This window comes from Populus alba, chromosome 7 (genome assembly GCF_005239225.2).
Source record: "Populus alba chromosome 7, ASM523922v2, whole genome shotgun sequence".
NCBI classification, from domain to species: domain Eukaryota; kingdom Viridiplantae; phylum Streptophyta; class Magnoliopsida; order Malpighiales; family Salicaceae; genus Populus; species Populus alba.
The window spans coordinates 12,433,582-12,453,534 of NC_133290.1; the positions used below are offsets into that span (position 1 = coordinate 12,433,582).

Here is a 19,953-nt window from a genome sequence, read left to right on the forward strand (position 1 = left end):
GCTGCAATTCTGAATTTCTAACTTGATAAATGGGACTTCCAATAAATGAAAGCATAGGTAAATACTTTTATTAGCATGGGAAACAAGCAAGATTTGAGATTGTCAAGCCAGAAGAGAAGGTCTAGCAGAAGTGCAGTAGCAAGAGCAGCAGCAGAGATGGCAACTGTCATTGTAACGAGCTTTGCATTCAATCCTTGTATAAAAGAAGATTGTACAGAAGCTTGAGGGAGGCAATAAGAAAATTACAGCTTGATGCATAATTGCATTCTCTCTTTCTCTCTCTAATTCTTCTCTTTCTCTCTTCTTTCTATTCTTCTTATAGTTTCTTTCTTAAACCTGTATCAAAGCTTGAGGTTCACGGCCATTTGAAGATTTGCATCAACTGGAAGTAAACAGTGTTGGAATACAAAGTTGAAGGTTTTGGAAGAACAGATACAAAAACTTCATTGGAAATAGCTCAACCAGGGAATGGAAGCATTAAGGGTTGCTGGGAAGTCTTTCATGGCCAATCAAGCAGCATAGAGGTAGGAAGGCTCAAAAGATTAATCTATGGTGATTCTTTTACCCACAAAAACAGTACAAGCAGAAGCCAATTATCAGGACAATCCAAGTCCAACTTCTTTCAAAGAGGTAAAGTGCTCTTCTTTAACTAAACATGAGATAGGTTTGGGGAGAAACAAGAAATGAGCACAGCGGTTCAAATTCAAAAGAAACAATAAGCATCTAACACTGCATTTAAATTATGCCAGTATTTGTAAGAAGAGTAAAGATTTCGAGCTCCCATTCCCAATGAATGAAATTGTTACTGTCAAGAAACAAAACTTGAACAGCAAGTACAACCTCGAATTACACGGGAATGAGCACAGCGATTGTACAGATTGTGTCTCAGTTATACAAAGATATTTAGTCCTTCATTTTTCTTTACGCTGCAGCAATGACGTATTCAGATCAAGAAACGGGGATCTTCGCTCAGATGGCCTCTGGTGAAGCTACAGTGGCAACCAAAAGAGCACAGCTGCCTTGCTGGAGAAAATGAAAGAAGAGGTCAACCTTGGGTGGCGGAGAAAACAGAAAAATCCGGTAGGTATTTACTGCTGATTTTTATGGTATGTCATTATTGCTTCCCTTGCTTGTAACTAGAGGTTGAGTTTCATGGGTTTGCAACTGGTTCACCCCCTCAGTTGATGTTTTAATCAATTCTTGTTCTTGGACAGGTTCCCGCCTGTTATCCCATAACTTGCCACTCTTCCCAATTGCAAGAATTAGCTCCAGTTGTTTTTGCTGCTGCTCCTGCAAAGATGATGACATATTGAAGTTAGTCTTACTGCATTTGATAACCTCCATTCATCATAAGCCATGGAACTGATCGCTTGTAACATGTTCTCCCATGCATAGAACATCTATGGCATTATTTTACCAACCCTAGTAGTTATTTTACTTACTTTCCAACAACATAAGAAGTAACACATTGCAAAAAATAAATAAGTTGAGAATGAATGCATCAGCTACTTCTTCACTAAACTTAGTGTCAGTAGAGATTCGTATTATGTTTCATTTACATTTTTAATGAGGGTTAATGCTTCCCTACATCCTTGTACTATTTGCTTTGTATTTAAAAGATCCCTCTACTATTTTTTATTTTAATAACCCTGTACCTTACATCCTCACAGCAAGTATTTCACTTATGTATATTTTGGACCCTTAAATAAAATTTTATTTTAGTCCCTATGTTGTATCTTTTTATAAATAAATTCTTCATTAAAAGTTTTTTGGTCCTTGCATTTTGCAGTCATATGTAATTTAGTCCGCGAGTGAATTTCTTTTTCAAAAAAAGTTAAATCCTTACATGTCAAAGCATAACTTTGTCAAATAATTAAAATGGATTGATAGATAAGATAAGGGTATGTGGATTTAAATAGATCTACCTATTTAAATTAATAAAAAAATAAAAGAAGTAAAGAAGATTCTTATATCATATATCTATTATGAGAAATTTTTTCCCCTTCTTTTATTTTAATTTTTTTCTGTCTCGGTTGTTTTAGGTTTATATCAAGAAAGTGAATTAAAAAAATATTGAAAAAAATTATTAGTTTTTTAAATGATATACTTATTTAAATGCATTTAACTATTACCTTACCCATCAACCCCATGTAAATCATTTGACTAATTTTTACTAAGTTTATATTTGACATGTAGAGACTTAATACAAAAAAAAAAAAAAAAAAATCAGCCAAGAACTAAATTATATATGATTGTAAGATATGATGACCAAAAAACTTTCAATAAAAGACTTAGTTGTTAAAAAAATATAATATAGGGACCAAAACTTTTTTTATAAAAAATTATAAGGACCAATACTGCATGCTAGCAAAAAACCCATGTTGTGAGCACGTGTCCCGTGTAGTGACATGAACTGACATAAGGCTGTATAAATGACAAAAAAAGTCATATAAAGGGTTGATATTAAGACAAAAAATAGTAGAGGGACCTTTTAAATACAAAATGAAGATTACAGAGAAGTAGGGGAGCATTAACCCTTTTTAGTGACTATGCACAGCCTTTTTCTTCAATCACGTCTCTATCACGCCTACATTGGTTTCAGACAGGTTTCACTGAACACCACAGAACCAGTTTTACAAATCATATCACCAGTCACTTGATTACCGAGATATAATTACAGGAAAAAACCTTTTTTAACGAAAGTTTGAACATGAACCAGATCATGAAAAGAACAGGGGAACAATTGCAATAAAATAAACTTTATGACCTTTTTCTAATGTCTGTCATACCCCTTTTCTTTACAAATGGTTTGTCATTGGCATAATCAATCTATCAGCTGAACTTACCTGCATTGCCAACAAGACCTTCTGAATTTCACCAAGCTCCTTTTCCAGAATATCTTCTTGCACAGCTAATGCTCGAGTAGCATCAGAATTCTTTTGAGCCAAAGCTGCAGTCTTCAGACACAGATTGAAAGAAGTTAATAGCTGAGTAATTAACTCAAGCTATTTATAAAAAAAAAACTTGCAAAAATTTCTAAAAGTATCAGCAGATATACATTACTTATGCAATCTATTTGAAGTCAGAGGTATTAGACCCACTGCAAAACTATTAAACAGTATCTTCTTGTTCGAGCTTCAAGCCACATGCCATGTTTATACAGAACCAAATACCATATCAACCAGAGGTTCGAGATTCTAAGAAAACCAAAGAATAGAAAAGGGCAATATTTTCTTCCACAAGGGCAACGCAGCTTAGTTTAGCATGTTGAGCCTTTGAAAGAATAACAAAAGCAATATAAACGATGCACCCATTGAGAGAACACCTAGCCACTCTAAACTATGGTCGATTATCACCATCCATTCTTTGGATGTCAGCACACATACCAGAGTCCTAAGCAATAGAATCAAGGAGACTTTTGCTGAACTTTCCAAAGAATAGAATTTAAGCAGCAAAAGTAACGAACCATTCAGACAATCATCAGTAAACCCATGCCCAAACTCATTATTAATATGCAAATGAGAATGGACAATCATCAGTTTTTCTTCATATCAACTTGTTAGTCAAACCGCAAGAATGACACCAATTTATTAGGATGAAAATCCTCAGAGATGCAGTATATATCAATTTCAAAGGTTTTTCTATAATTAAAAGATAATGCCAAACACAAACTCATTTTTTCTCAGGCATCTCTTCTCTTGCCACCGAGTTCCAGTTTTCAATTTTCCAAACCTTCTTCATTTTCTCAAAATCTTCCACATTTCATGCTAAAACTTCAAACAACAAAACTTGATTACTTATACTAACAATTGCTTTCCATTAAATATGTTAATATTCCAATCCAATCCTCAAATTCATCTATTGTAAAAAACTTCAGGACCCTTGTCTTTTTCAGTAATTAACAACATTAAAAAAGAAAAGAAAAGAAAAGAAAAGAAAATGGGTACCTCAGCAATGGGCTCTTTCAATGCCTTCCTAGTAACCCGAAACCGAATCCCCAACTTCTCAAGCTGCCTAGACAAAACCCTAATAATGGTAGCAGAACTCCTCAAATCCTCTTCCAATTTCTCAATCCTCCCCACCAAATTCAAGCTCTCTCTACTCCCTTCCCTACCCGTCTCCCTACTAACCCGCCACCACTGCCGCCTTCTTATCCACGCACCGATCACCACTCCACTAACCATCACCACCATTCCCCACGCAAACCCTGTATTACTCCCTATAACCCCCAACACTCCCCTTTTCGAGTTCAAAACCGTATAATTCAATGCGTAACTAATTGTGATTATAGACGACGAGAAGATGCAGAGTAACTCAGCAACTGAGAGGAATTGATCGAGGTTGAATTGTTTGGAATCTTGGGTAGGGATTGTGGGGTCCGATTGGTAAGCTTTGAGAGTGAGATTGAAAGAGCTTTTGGGAGTCTGGGGTTTGAAGTGGAAATTATGGGAATGCAAGGATGTGTTGACGTGGCGAGAGAGAGTGAGGTTTCTGAATGAGAGGCTGGTGGAGGTGAAGAGGAGGGTGATGCGATGCGGCGAGTTATTGAAGAGGAGGTGGTGGTGGTGGTGGTGGTGGTAGGTTGTGAGAGACATTATTGTGTCGTATTTTGATTTAGTGACTGTCGTTTTCTGGTTTTATTGGGATTGGTCTGGGTTCTGCTGAGTGCTGAGAAATAAAGAGAGGGAGGAACGGCCTGGCTATGAGTTCAAGAGCTAGCGCGCTAGAGGCAAGGTGTGTTTGGTTTCATGCGGTTATAATTTAAAAAACAATTTATAAAATATATTTTTAGTTAATTTTTTTAATATATATAAAATTCAAACTGATATATGATAGATTTTTTAATACAAAATAAATAAAAAGATCTTTCATAAATAAAAAATAAATTATTTTAACTTTTACACAATTAATATTTAAAATGTAATTATATATAAAGTCCAATGATAAAATAAAAATTAATTAACTAATCAAATAATTTTTTTCTATATATTTAGATAAAAAAACTTAATTATCACAGTACCAAACAGTTAACGTTAGTTTAAACGTTGAAAAATACATTTTCAGTTGAATCATTTTGCCATAATTTTTGTCGCTCGATCAAATTATTAACTCACCAGCCACTTGCCGTTGGTATATCAGCAAAGTTAGTTAATATCAACCACGTACCAAAGAATTTGGCCGCAAAGAAGAGTTGAGCTATGATCCACTGTCTTCAGAATTTTATGTCATATATATCTCAGGGGACCTCATATGATCCTGGTTACTGTAGCATTCACTGCCGGCTCTCTTGCCCTGAGAGCGCCCCGGAAAAATATTCTCTGAATATATAACGTTCAGAATCATCTTCTTTTGCTTCTGTCACCCCCCTTCTCCAAATCTTGGTGATAATATTTTTCAGAAAAATAAATAAAACCATTACAGTAGTGGTCAAAAAATCAAGTTGGGTTTTTTTAACTCAAAATTTTATTTTTCAATTTATTCACAAAAAAAACAAAAACAAAAACAAAACCTTATCAAACATCCTTATAATATTTATAAATCAATTTTTCAACTCAAAATATTCTTAAATTGATTTAAATATACAAAAAATAGAAAAAAAAAAATTCTTCCTCAACGATGAAGGTCTATAAACATGTAAATGAAGCTAAAGTCTTTCAATCTTATCTTTCAAACTCAAAACACTCTTATAAACACTCTATATTGTGGTTTTTTTTTCAAATCTTATTTTTCAATCACAATTTTAAATTTTACTTCATAGAATGCGGTAAAAACAGATACAATAAAAAAATATTAAGGACGGGAATAATAAAGAAAAAGATTTGGAAAAACCAAAAACTAGGTCTTCAAAAAAATCACCGAAAGAAATGGGGAGCCAGTGACAGCCACCGCAGTTTTTTTCGGTTGTGTAAAACTGGATAAAGAAGGTAGTCAAATGCAACAAGAAAAAGGTGCTTTTGAGGGAAGAAATGCCATCTAACTTTCAACTGTATTGATTAAGATAGGTTTCAATTTCATGGAAGAAAACTGAAGGATGTTGGCCCTCAAAGCGCCCATAAAATAGCAGTATGAATCCTGAGAAATTGGAAACCAAACTACCAGTTAAAAGCAAGCACAGTGCACCAATTGGCTATAGCTTGAACTGCAGAGACTTGCAGGCTTGTGCATAACCATGGTGGATTAAAATTACAGGAATCTTTTTGTGTCATACAGATACAAAGTAGTCACAAACATGACACCAATAAAGCATCTACTTGTCCTGTCAAATGAAGATGAAATCTGAAATTCTTAGATAACTATCCACCAGGTATAAACTCCTTTGTCTGACTGAAACATCTTAGTAATAAGGCATGTATCGCATTGACCTTCTGAATCTAGGCACCTTCCTGCCACCGTTTAGGAGGGTAAAATTAAGGAAAAGCGAGTGACAAAAAGCTAACTGCAACAAGCGAGAGCATGAAGAAACATACCCGTATCCATAAGGAGAGTAGAAATATGGGGGTGCATATGGCCTCCTGAACCGGTTACCCATGTAAGGATTGAAAGATCTAGGACGATATTGCTTCATTCCAGGAACATTGGTCCTTTTGGGAGAAACCTGAAATGTAGATCAATTATCAAACCATAGAAACAAAATGATCTAAACAGCAGCTGTCACGAGTTTAATCTACCGTAGCAAATTCATGTCCAGCTCCATAACAATAAATCAAGCTTTTATATTTTCAAAAGGTGAATGATGACCTACCTTCAATTGACGGCCATGTAGTTCAGATTCGTTGAGAGCCAGAGCCTCTTGAATAGCTTCTACTTCAACGAACTCCACATAAGCAAAGCCCTTTGGCTGGCCAAACTTATCTGTCAAAATAGTAACCCTATTTACCGTACCACAGGACTGAAAATGCTGCTGCACTTCTTCAGGCGTGCATGCATAATCAACCTGCAAATAAAGTTCAACATGAGGTTTCATTGTTGAGTTCAGTCAGCTAGAAACAATAACTACAGGTTATGAATTTTCCAGAAGAGATTATTTCAATTCCAACAGTTTTATATAATAATGAACCATGCATTTCAGAGGGTTCTTTATGCACCATACATAATCAATCAAGTCATAAAGAGCAGGGAAAATTGTGCGCCTAATAAAAATAATGATGTTAGATGGCAAATGCTAAATCTGCATTCAATAAAAGAAATGGTCTCTCTTTTTACTTTTATTTTTTCTTTGCTTCAAAAGCATTCATTAACTATAATTTACCAATTCTATCAATGGAACATCAATTTCACCAAATAACAAATTGCCTCCTAAAAATATATTTTTTTCTTGACAAGATCGTTTTGAGTCAAACTATCATTTTCCCAAGTGCATGCTAGCATCATAACAATTTCCAAATCACCAAGTATTGGCATAACAATAGTCCAAGTTTGTGGAAAATGCTAACGTCCAGCAGTTGAGCCACCTCTTCACAGTTATTAATATTCCAATCCCTTCTCATCACTGCATCCATAAAATCAAATTTCTCTATCACAAAATCAACCTTCAACTGACAAAATAAAACCACCATGTTTTTCCAAGAAGAGCTTGACATGGTGTCTTTCAGATGCTTGCTTCTAATTTAGCTTTTTCCTAGCACCATCAACAATATTGATCTTTTCTTGTTTTTTTTTCTTCAATCAATACAGCAAGATAATTGTCATTTCATATGCCTCTTCTACATATCAAGAGAGAACAGCAACCAAACATTCTGGTATTTCCTACAAACATATAATCTCAGCTCTATTAGAATAAAGCCCTAATCCCAAATTATTTGGCACTCAGCCTTCTTCCATATATTTGATCCTCTGAGAGGGTTTTATACACAGTTTCTTTCCTCGTGTTCTTTCACATGACTTTCAAGTGTTACATTGCTACATGTTCCTTGTCCAACTAATAGCACAACAGCAAACAAAGAGTTCAGTTAAAAGTTCTTTGAAATTTCAAGAGTAGAAAACCCTGAATGTTTGTTAGGGTAACAAGCAAGACCATAAGACCACAAGGCTGTGCAAAGAGTTAGGCCAAGTACATCGATAAACCAAAGCTAAGAAAAAGGGTCTTAATTCCAAGATGGCAAGAAATATGTGTTTCTGTGTGTATAGAGCAAATGATAGTTTCATGTAAACTAAGATGGTTTAAGTGTGTAGCATCTTGAAATTCAAATCAATGAAAAAGACTGACAGATATGTGTTCCAGAACAGTATAATATGGCTTTAGTCAGACTGCAAAAAATAGAAAATGTAAGGTTTTAGATAAATGCATGTACAGAAATAACATATCCAATATTTTTAGTGCTTAAAATCCTGATAATGCTTCTAAATTACTGATTAATACATTTTAAAATCCTGCAATCACTAATGAAATGAGTTAATCTTCATTCAAAAAGAACACCATATCTAAGATGTGTTTTAAAATATACTACCAAATAACCAAATAAAAATGTGCTAATAACTTTCTTGAAAATAAGAAAGAAAGAAAAATGATAAATGAGCTAGCAGTCTTCAAAGAGCTCATAGCAAGATCACTTAAAGGAAAGAATGCATATTTGTCAAACATTTCCAACACTTTAGATAAACCAACGGGAAGAAAAGAAGTTAGTAATTCTGACCACAAAAGGCAGCAATCTACACCTTCCTCCCCATGTGTCCCATGATCACACGTTTTGGAAGCACCAAAGACCATCACCAGCAGGGTTGAGACTCTGCAACTTAGATTGCATATCCCAACTTGCCCATGCTCCTCGAAAGCAACAGCTTTCTTCTCAAATATCATGTTTGAAGCATCATTATTCACATCCTACTTGCATCCATTCCAGCAACCTCCAATAAGCCTTTTGCTGAGTTCCTTCACTCCATTTTTCTCTTTCAAATAGATTTTATTCAGACACCAATCTTTTTTTCTTTTTCTTGAGTTTCATACTTGACTTCACTTTTTTCCCCATCTTCCTTTCTTCATTTCTCTCTCTCTCACTTTTACCTTTTTTCTTTTTCTTTTTGGCTAGCATTCCCCCCTCCATTTTTTTCTTTCAAATAGATTTTATTCAGACACCAATCTTTTTTTCTTTTTCTTGAGTTTCATACTTGACTTTACTTTTTTCCCCATCTTTCTTTCTTCATTTCTCTTCTCTTTTCTTTCTCTTTTTTTTTCCTTTTTTCTGTTTCTTTTTGGCTAGCATTCCCCCCTCAAATGTTTCTTTGATTCCTTTTCTTTTTCTCTTTTTTTTTCAAGTAAAATCGGACATACTTTCTTGTCATTTTCAGAGTATTTTGTTTTTTCTCTGTTTTCTTTCAAATTCAATATTGATTTTGTATCTCTCATATAACAACCCTGTTTGACATAAAAATGACTCTGGCCCCCCCTCAAAATATAGTGTTACTATTCCAGCAATACATACAGAGAACTTGAAGAATAAGAGGACCCTGCGATCATAGTGAGACATAAAGTCAAACCATGATTCTGAATTACAATTATCCAAGTGCACCAAAAGCAATGAAATTAATTAAAACAACATTTTTTAAGTATTAAAATTGACCTCACTTGGCAGAGTCTGAAGCCCAGAACTGTTAGTGCACTAGTGGTTCCAAAAGGGCTATTTAATTACAAGGGTATTCATATATGTCGTTTATTCCTATCTTATGGAAGTAATTAAACACTTAGTGGGACGTTTCGGACAGCAATTGGAAATTGTGCCGTGTCATCATTATATATTAAAGTAATTAAACACTTAGTGAGCATTTGTTGATGAGGTGCGCCGTGCAAACACAGCCTTAGTGGGATGTTTTGGACAGCTATTGGAAATTGTGCCATGTCAACATTATATCTCCACATAATACCTTTTTCCTTTACTATAGGTAAACATATACAAATATAGACAGCATATATAAAATGATTCAAGCATTCTACTAAAAGCAAAAGGACATTATATTTCTCACATTGCCAACAAACACAGAACGAGAATCTGCTTCCTCTTTGTTTGCTTGATTAGCTGCTGCACTAGCTGGATCTGTGGGAACATTATAGCCATGCAGATATATAATATGAGCTCAAATTTAAAGAAAGAAAACAAAAGAACCTTAGAGCGCAGCTAAAGATAGGAAGACACTTCCAATATGAATAGAACCTTTGTCAAGCACTACTTAAACAGTATTCTATAATAACAACAAAATTAAATGATAGAATACTTTTATGCTATAAATTAACCACAACATCGGATTTACAAACTTTAATGTGGTTGAAATCCTTAAATCACACGATACGCTTTGGCCTTTACATAACTGAAACAACAAACATATATCTAAGTGTAAAATACCATGTTGCAAAGGAATGCATAGAGAATTCCCAGTGCATATGAGAGAACGCCAGGACATTTCACAGAACATGGACCTGGAAAAATTTATTATTACTCTATAAACAGAACTTTCCCCATCCCTAAAAGAAAGTTTGAAAGTATTTCCAGAAACAATGTGTAAAACACAACTAAATAGCACCCCAAATTTCAGAGCACCAAAATGATGTCTGCTAAATTTCCAATCCACTCACAAAATGAAGCTTCGCAGAAACAACACAAGTACAGAGTCCTACTTGCTGATTCCATCATTTACATATCCATCAGAATACCCTCTAACAACTTCCACTTAAACATCAGCAAATAAACGAAAAGGTAAATTTCAGCTTTAACATTCCAAACACCATTCCTCAGTAACCCTCTATTCGAAGATAACGAAAGGTTTAAATCATATTCCGAATAATAAAAAATAGTAGCCAATCAAATCCAATCCCAAATCCAGAACACATCATAACAGTTTACATCTCTATTCCTCTTAAAAAAAAGGGGGGGGGGGGGCACCCAGTACCAGAAGTAAATATATATTAAAATAAACCTGGAACAGCGCCCATTTCCTTCTCAACTTTTGCTTGCATCTCACGAAGAGCAGCCGCTTCCTCTTCCATCTCCTTCAATCTCTTCTTCATCTCATCCAACTCCTTCACCATTACAATATCATCCAAAAAACTAAAAATCAGTTACCGATTATTCAAGATTATAAATAATTAAGATCCAATTTAGATTTCTAGGGTTTCGGTTCACTGTACAAGTAAAAAAAATTAAAAAAACTGAAAATTGAATGGAGAAAAGGTTTTAGGACCTTGACGGCATCATCTTCGGCGGCGGACATGTCAACGTCGGCGTTATGAGGATCCATATCGCCTTCCACATCGGGAATCTCTCCACCGTAGACCTCATGCTCTTCTTCCTCCATCTATTCTTGCCTTTTCTTGCTTCTAGATACCGGCAGCTTCTGTTTTTTGGAGCTGTATATTCGGGGTTTTTATATAGGGGTTGAGGTAACGGGGACGTGGAAAATAGATGCCGTGATGCTGCCTCTTATCAGACGAGATGTCGTTTACGCTCATTGTAAGGTTATTTGAGAAACCTCAAATTAGGCCCTAAAGTTTTACCTAATGCAGTTTACTTGGATAATACACTCAATACACTACACACGAGCTTCATCTAAAAGTGAGGAAGAGGGATTCTCTGAGATCTGTCTTGGTTGTCTTGTAGCAGCAGCAATAGCAGCTTTGATGATTGGTTTAACCTTTTCAACAAGTTTTACAATTCCCCAAAACATGAGGCGATAAGAACCACCATTCCTAATTAACATGATACCAAGACCAGTCCCTTTAGCAAAGTATTTTTCAGAATTTCTTCACCGGTAATGGTAGGTGGCCCTCCTGCTACATTGTTAGGGAATGCCAACCCTTCAGAATTTCAAAATGGTTCTTGTAGAACCCTTGGTTTGCATGCTTGTGGAGTGCAATGTAGTGCACTGGATATCTCCGGAGAGGCTTAGGAAGACGATCTGGCGACCCAGAAAAAGCTTCAAGTAACATCATCACGCCTTGAATCCCAGCACCTGTTATAATACCCATCAAGAAATCTGGCACAGTACCTGCAACGATCATCATTAAGCTTTCAACCAGCATCATGCACACGAAGAGTAGCAGAGCAAAGTAGACAAAGTGTTCCAAACTCTTTTGAAGGCCAACGATATAAAAAGCTATCGCGCCAGGGATTAAAGAGATCATGAGCAGGCAAGGAATGGAAGACCGTGTGTTTCCAACGACGAATACACCAGCACCGTATTGCCCGTTTGATCTTTCTCGTCCGATAATCTGGTATGGATAAAGTAAAATCAGTCGCATTAATTACTCTTCATATGTGTAGCAGACATTAGAGATTAAGTAAGAAAATCGACGTTAATATCATCTACGAAAGAGGGGAATCCGCCAATTGCCATGAAATTCAAGAATGCTGCAACGAACATGAGCATTAATTGAGCCTCTTGCCTGAGAATTCACTAGCAATAACTTTTTTGTTTTTTTTTTTCGAGGAAACCCGCTTTCCATAAAGCGTATTTTCTTCATCTAGATAAACGAGTAAAACCTTAATAGTTTCAGACTTTTATAAAAAATACATATTTTAATTTGAACTCGAGACTTATTATATAGATTTTGAACCCTTTATGAACACTGAGTGATGAAGCTTGCCTGGCTTCCTCTCTTCCCTATAATATCTCCTTTCTTAAAAAGTAAGAAGCTTATAACTCACCCGTAGACACCAATCAGGGCAGAGACAATGGGGAGGCTCGCAAAACAAACTTCTAATATAGTAAAAAAAATAGTGTAAAACTTTAATGATTATTAGCTTGTCAATGTACCAATAGAAATCAGCCTTAGCTCAATTTGATTTTTATGCATGGACACCATAATATAATTTATTTATTATTATCTTAGGTTAATTATGAATGGTTAGAATCTTTGCTATGAACAATAAAATCAAGTAGTTATATGGTGGCCTAGTGGTAAAAACTTGGAATCAAGAGATTTGCTCCCTCTGTGGTCTTAGGTTCAAAGTTTAGGTTGCTCATATGATGACCACTAAAGGTTTACATGGTCGTTAACTTCAGGATCCGTGGGATTAATCGAGGTGCACGCAAGCTGGTCCGGACACCCACGTTAATCCAAAAAAAAAAAAAATAGTCATATCATGCATAGATGCTAAGGTTTTCTTTATCGTCCATTTTGCTTAGATAGGTCCCTTGGCAATGATTTTTGGCTTTGAGAGTTTGATGTATTATTTGCATCATCACTCTATGTATAATCGTTGTGAATTTTTTCATAGCAACAAGTACTCGAGTTAAGAGATAGATTTGGTTTGGTTATGACTTATATTAATAGTTAGTACTAGATTAAAAGAAGATGAGAGTAGCATTTGTGTCAAGAGAATTAATTCCTCAATCATTTCAGTAATTAATTGAAAATTACATCGTTTATAATGCCACAATATTTTAATATAAATTCTTCTCCCTTATCGTATATGATGCACATAATATTTATTGTAAAGTATTAAAAATTTATGACGTTTTAATTTCGTGTTGAATCATAATCAATATAAGAAGAATTGATTTTATTTTTAGAAAAAGAAAAAAAATATTAATAACCCACAACTTAGTAAACCAACTCTAGTGTGTAATGCTAGATCAGTAGTTGAGCAGCCCTAATGTATTTCAATTTGTAAAGAACTTGCATTGAATATTAAGTAGCCTCATATTAAAACTATAAGAACTAAACAATAAAATATTGACATTGCTCATTTAATTTGATATCAAGTAAACATCTTCAAATATAGGAATACTCAGTTAATCAAGAAGATTAAATTTGAAGGGCATATATTAATTTGGAGCTATATCAACCTTTGATGTTTGAATATTCATTGATTGATAAAAAACATTCTCGTTTATTTTTGTCTTATTGGTTCAAAGTTTTTCCTGGTTTAAATATGCAAAGAAAAATATTGCATTTTGTTTTCCTTGCTATCTATTTGCAAATAAATCAACTAAAAAGCCAGAATTCTACACATTTACTGTTAAAGGATTTAATTGTTGGAAGAAAGTTAATGATGTAGAACGATGTGAATTTTTACTCATATAGAAAAAGATCCAGATTTAGCTCATAAATTTGTTATCGGATGCTTAGAAAATTTAAAATGTTGATCATATCATATTGAGAAAGTGGTTAAGAGATAAACTTTTCAAGAAATTATAAATAATTGATTGAGTATTAATACCTCAATAGATATTGTTTGTTGACTCACATTTCAAGCATGTGTTTTTAGAGGACATGATGAATGACCAGGATAAAAAAATCAAAATATTTTTTTTGAAATGATGAAACTTTTAGCATCATACAATGAACAAATATGTGCTCTTGTTTTTGGTAAAACTTCATAAAATGCTAAATATATATCACATCAAACTCAAAAAGAGATTTTGTATGTCTTTGCTAAAAATGTTCAATGTTCAATTCTTTGAGAAATTGGTGGTGCAAAATATTGTTTAATTATTGACAAAGCTCGACATGAGTTCAAAAGAGAGCAAATGACCCTTGTTATTATATTATTGATATAAGTGGATTTGTACGAGAACTTTTTTTGATATAGTGCATGTTATAAACATATAGTTGTTTTAACTCTTAAAAAAAAGATTTTCTCTATTTTGTCTCACCATAATCTCGATGTTCAAAATATTATAGGTCAACGATATAATGGTGCTAGTAATATGCATGGGGAGTGAAATGATTTGCAAGCTTTATTCATTAAAAAAACCTTTTATGGATATTATGTACATTTCTTAACCCTTCAATTATAATTGACTCTTATTGTTACAGTTAAAGAAGTATATGATGTTCATATTTTCTTTCAAAATTTGATTTTTATCGTTAACATTGTAAGTGTTTCACAATGATGAATTGCAGGCTTTTCAAATAGCTAAAAGATGTAATTGTTATTGGTGAGATTGAAACAAATAAATGAGCTAATCAAGTAAGTGGTTTGCTATGATTTGAAGGGAGTAAATAAAGTTTGCACTTCAAATCAATTTATAGTCTAATAAAAATATATGGGGCAACTTGCTTAGTTCTAAAAAGCATTTCTTCATATGGATTTACTTATTCTCAATATGGTAACATGGTTTTTTTATTGAAGTTGATAGTGTCATTTGATTTTGTAATCATCTTACATGTAATGAAGAATGTTATAAGAATTACTAATATGTTTTGCCAAGCCATGCAAAAAAAATCTTAAGGCATTCTAAATGACATTAGGTGTTTAGCAAAAAAACTTTGATTTGGAAGTTAAAAGATGATGATTGAAAAATATTTTTAGAAGAAGTGAGATCATTTTGTAAGTACCAAGCCATTAAAATTCCTAAAATGGATGCTTTTTTTTTAATGTGAGATGATCTCACCATAAAGAAAAGTTCAGTAACAATTGAGTATCATCATCGAGTTGATATATTTACAATTACCATTGATCAACAATTGTAAGAGCTAAATAATAAGTTCAGTTAGTAGACAATTAAACATCTTATGTTGAGCACAACTTTGAATCTTAAAAATTCTTACAAATTATTTATTGTTGAAGATATATGCAAGCTTATTAATAAATTATATCTTTGACCAAGAAAAATTCATTTGAGATTCTGGTTGTAGCTTTATGAGCTTGACATACCCAATCATCCAGAGTTAAAGAATTTATCATTAATTGTTGATCTATGTCAAGGATTGGTAATATGACATTCATTTAGTCAATTATACCAAGTGTCCAAGGTCAAGAACCTCACTGCAATATGACATTCATATAACTGATTATACATGCACTTGCTTCAACAACTGTTGATGCATTTGCTAATAAGTCCTATAAGAAAAAATAAATACTTTGAAGATGTTGAGTATGATAAGATAACAACATTAAAGGCAAGAGTGAGGGCCATTGAAGGTTATGATCCCGTCCGAGCTACTGAGATGTACATGGTTTCAAATATGGTTGTGCCGAAGAAATTATGTGTGCTTGAATTAATAAAGTATACTGGAGTTTAATGCCCTCATGTGTTTTCCAACCATTTTATTTAATATTTAGACTGTAAACTTATACTATAAGATATTGACCCGGTATTAAATATAATTGTTTTTTCTTCAAAATTTCATAAAAATACAAAAAATAAGAAATTCCTTATTTGAAAAAAAAAATAAAAAATTTAATTTTTATTTGTGTGCTTACGACCAAATTCTAAAATTTTTATGTTTATTTTATAAAAAATAAAAATTGCATTTTATCATACTTGGGAAAATACAAAAAAAAAATCAATTAATGAGTATCACAACAAGTTTGTGATTATCTATTAGTATTTGGCTAAAATTTTAAAAACACCATAAAAATTATTTTTTTTTTTAAATTTGGGATATGAATTTTACATAATATTTGAGCTTTATAATGCTTAGATTTTAGCATGATAAGATAATGATGTTTTTACTAAGGGGACCTCCTTGAACTTTAGACAAACTAATAGATAAAAACATGACTTAAAAAAAAAAAAATGATTCAATAATACAGCTTACCCTAAGTAGGGTGCATTGAGGTGATGTGTTTTTCTTATGCACGACTAATTTTCTTACCCACACTCCTGCATACCATTATTTTTTCTAGTAACCATAATACTAGTTGACAACTTCTAAACTCTTCATATCATATTCGTATGATTTATCCTAATATATCCAAGCCCCCATCAATTTAGGAGTCATATTTGTCATATAACTCCGTGTATATCATGACAATTATCATAACTATTAATTAGTCTAATAAGTTAAGAAATTCTAATGAAGTTTAAATTGATTACAACTGATATTTTTATTATAATTATAACAACTATTAAAAATAGTATATCATAAGTAAATCAATTATTTTAATTTATAGATGATAACTATTGTTTAAAATTTCAAATTAAACTAAGAAATAAAAAACAAAACTATGTTTCAATAAGTTATGACCGCCCTCTTATTTTCATAATTATTTTTTCAATTGTACCATTTCACCAGGAAAATCTGGCACGTGTTACTTAATAATAATAATATTAAAAAAAAATCGAAGGCCTTAGGTGGCATTACTAAGGTGCAATAATTGTCGATTATTGAAAAGCACCCAACTTTTCTACTTTGGAGATAAGAAGACTTTGCCTGCCACTGCCAATAAATATCACCGGGCTGTTTAGGCGGACAACTCACCCGAGATATCCGCCCCCTCCACCACCCTACTTTCACTGTTACCGCTATCATTGCTCTAGCCTCCCTATTTATTATTATTTTCAAAATCAGCCATAATCCTCTGCATGATACCCCACAGCTACAACCTGTTGAATCAATCACTATTGGCCACATCACCAGCTCACTACGATTTTTTTTCAAACATGACCGCACTGTAATTCGTGAATATGGTTGTTTTTAAAAGTAGTTTTTATTTAAAAATAAATTAAAATAATATATATTTTTAAAAAAAAATACATCAAAATAATAAAAAAATATAAAAAATATTAATTTTAAAAAATATATAAAAAAATTTCAATTTTTATTAAAAATATTTTTAAATTGTGAAAATAAATATAACAAAAAACAAAATCATGCATCTTGTTTTTTATTATGATCTCGCATTATTACCTTAATCTTATATTTCGTCTTGATGTACTTATAAGAGGTTAATAAGTTTTAAATTTTATTAATTTAATAAAAAAAACATTTTTATAATAAATTATAATTAGGCTTTTGGACAGTTTCTTAAAGTTTTCATGACATTTAATATTGTTTAATTATCTTTGATTACCATCACTCGGTAATCCTATGACCCAATGCCGGTCGATTTCAGTTGAAAATGATGATTTCAAAAAGATTATATATTTAAACATGGGGAGTTTTAGACAATAGGCAAGCCGTTCTCATGTGCAAAGATTCGTTTGCTAGATTAAAAAAAAAATACAGGAAAAATAGTAAATATAAAAACACAAAATCATGCTGAAAAATGAATCACATATAAATTCTATTTTAAATTTTTATTACTGAACAATATTGTTCAAGTAGTCTGCTTATTAAAAAATTTATTACTCTTTAAATAGATCTAAAAATTAACCTCAACAACAAAAACTAATAAAAATTATAAACAAGCTAGAAAAAATAAATTTATTAAATATAATATTTAATTTTGTAAACCAAATAAAAATAGCTAAGATAAAACTTTTCCCTAGAAATCATAATGCATTATTCTTCTCAAGTTAAAAAGAATTTATTCTTGAGTTTAAACAGCTCTTATCTTAAAAATATCTTTTTATTAAAAATATCATATTTGTCAATAATATATTGAATATCTCTCTAATAATAAAATCAATTTTAGAGTTAGAAAGAGATTTAAAATTTTGTTTCATAATTTTTTTTAAAGTACAATAACATTAATTTTGACACAGTAATTTTAAAATTCTCCTCAAATATATAGAAGGGATATCTTTTCACACTATGCTTCATCAAAAATCACATATCAAACCACATCTAATTTGATTCTTCTCTCCTGGACGGTTCCATCATTTTATCACACACCAAGATTTCTACATTGAAATCTTATTTTTTAATATAGTCTTTTTTATTTTCATAAATTTTTGGTGGTTGATTTCAATTAAAAAAAAATCATAAAAAGTTTTAGTTTTAATATTATATTTATCCCAATCAAGAAGTTGTTTCATTTGCTTACACTTATGAAATGACTTCTCAAAATTGATCACGAATACTTCATCAATTTTTTCTCACAATCCCCTGGGCTCATTAACATTGCCAACCAATAGGTTGATTTTCCTGCATGTTCTCTGTCACTCGTTTCCAAACACTTATTTTTTTTTATTTTATTTATGTGGCTGTCCAGGTCAGTTTACGCACACCACGACTAATCTCATGGCTCACTGAACATCTTACAAACACAGTGAACATGTAAGGCACCGTGGAGGTGACAGACGTGCATGGTGAGGTTTGAACCCAGGATGCAGAGGAAGGGAACAAGTCCCTTCAACCACTGGGCCAAGACCTCAAATACACCTATTTTTAATTATACAATTTATATCTTCATGTTTTTTATCATTATCTGGGAGCTCCTTATCCCATTTCATCTAAACATGCTTTGTTTTATAACTTCTTCCAATCTTGATTACTTAGCGATACACAACTAACAAAAAAAAATTTAAAATCTCCCGACTTTGATTGCAATTGATATAAATAGAAAAAAAAATAAAAAATATAACAAGTACATTAACATAATTATATTAAAAAAAATCACAAAACTCCAATTCAAAATTTCATCATTGAATATTTTATATTCAGGTACTAGTATGCCTAACTAAAATATTTATAAATCTTTTAATAAATTAAAAAACTAATCTAAATAACCTAGAAAACCTAACAATAAAAAAAATAACCCTAAACTAACTAGAAAAATAAATAAATTATTAAGTATAATATTTAATTTTCTAAACTAAATAAAAATCAACATGTAACCATGGCATATCCATGGCAATTGAAATCTTATCTATTTTTCAATAGCAAATTGATTTTTTTTTAAAAAAAAAATTAACGTGACCGGTGACAATTACTCCTAAATAGCAGGAATCAAATGAAATTTATAACTTTTATATATATATAGTTATGATTTTTTCACGATCACAAAACACCTGACACTTTCACTAATTAAAAACTGAAATCAATCACATTTTTTTGGTTGGTTTATTAAGAGATCCATTGAACTTAAAAAAATAATTTGTTAGTTTCTCCCTAAATCTGCGCTCAAATTTCAAAATGTCAACTTAATCGTCATTTTTACTAAATCTTAGCAACTAGAAATTAATTACAACACCCCCCCTGACTCGAATGTGCACTTGTTAAGAAACACCTTAGACAAAGGAGTCCCCACTCAAAGAACCCATCAGAATCATTGACGGACCAGATTGCATGATGCACTAATATAAATTTGCCACGCGTTGCACCGGATTATCTCCACACTCACTGATTGT

General features: G+C 32.4%; 3 protein-coding genes across 5 annotated transcripts; all 3 read right to left on the reverse strand.

Annotated features, from left to right (window-relative positions):
* Positions 1 to 709: 709 nt before the first annotated feature.
* On the reverse strand, positions 710 to 4,825 carry LOC118043428 (uncharacterized). Of its 2 annotated transcripts, none has more exons than XM_035051398.2 (3): positions 3,948 to 4,809; positions 2,847 to 2,957; positions 710 to 1,290 (listed from the first exon to the last, which is right to left on the reverse strand). In XM_035051398.2, the coding sequence occupies exons 1-3, from the start codon at positions 4,593 to 4,595 to the stop codon at positions 1,102 to 1,104; spliced, it is 948 nt and encodes a 315-aa protein (XP_034907289.1). In that variant the 5' UTR covers positions 4,596 to 4,809; the 3' UTR covers positions 710 to 1,101. The 2 variants fall into 2 exon arrangements, with proteins under 2 accessions (XP_034907289.1, XP_073266412.1); XM_073410311.1 differs by having other exon boundaries at positions 1,153 to 1,290; positions 2,768 to 2,957; positions 3,948 to 4,825.
* Positions 4,826 to 6,080: 1,255 nt separating this feature from the next.
* On the reverse strand, positions 6,081 to 11,338 carry LOC118043429 (polyadenylate-binding protein 2). Of its 2 annotated transcripts, XM_035051399.2 has the most exons (6): positions 11,170 to 11,338; positions 10,906 to 11,008; positions 9,958 to 10,028; positions 6,743 to 6,934; positions 6,468 to 6,595; positions 6,081 to 6,383 (listed from the first exon to the last, which is right to left on the reverse strand). In XM_035051399.2, the coding sequence occupies exons 1-6, from the start codon at positions 11,281 to 11,283 to the stop codon at positions 6,335 to 6,337; spliced, it is 657 nt and encodes a 218-aa protein (XP_034907290.1). In that variant the 5' UTR covers positions 11,284 to 11,338; the 3' UTR covers positions 6,081 to 6,334. The 2 variants fall into 2 exon arrangements, with proteins under 2 accessions (XP_034907290.1, XP_034907291.1); XM_035051400.2 differs by lacking the exons at positions 9,958 to 10,028; positions 10,906 to 11,008; positions 11,170 to 11,338 and adding an exon at positions 8,656 to 9,385.
* A 179-nt stretch (positions 11,339 to 11,517) lies between these two features.
* On the reverse strand, positions 11,518 to 12,226 carry LOC140955774 (ABC transporter G family member 1-like). Its single transcript, XM_073410342.1, has 2 exons — positions 11,763 to 12,226; positions 11,518 to 11,674 (listed from the first exon to the last, which is right to left on the reverse strand). Exons 1-2 carry the CDS (start codon positions 12,224 to 12,226, stop codon positions 11,518 to 11,520), a joined length of 621 nt encoding a protein of 206 aa, XP_073266443.1.
* Between the last annotated feature and the right edge of the window lie 7,727 nt (positions 12,227 to 19,953).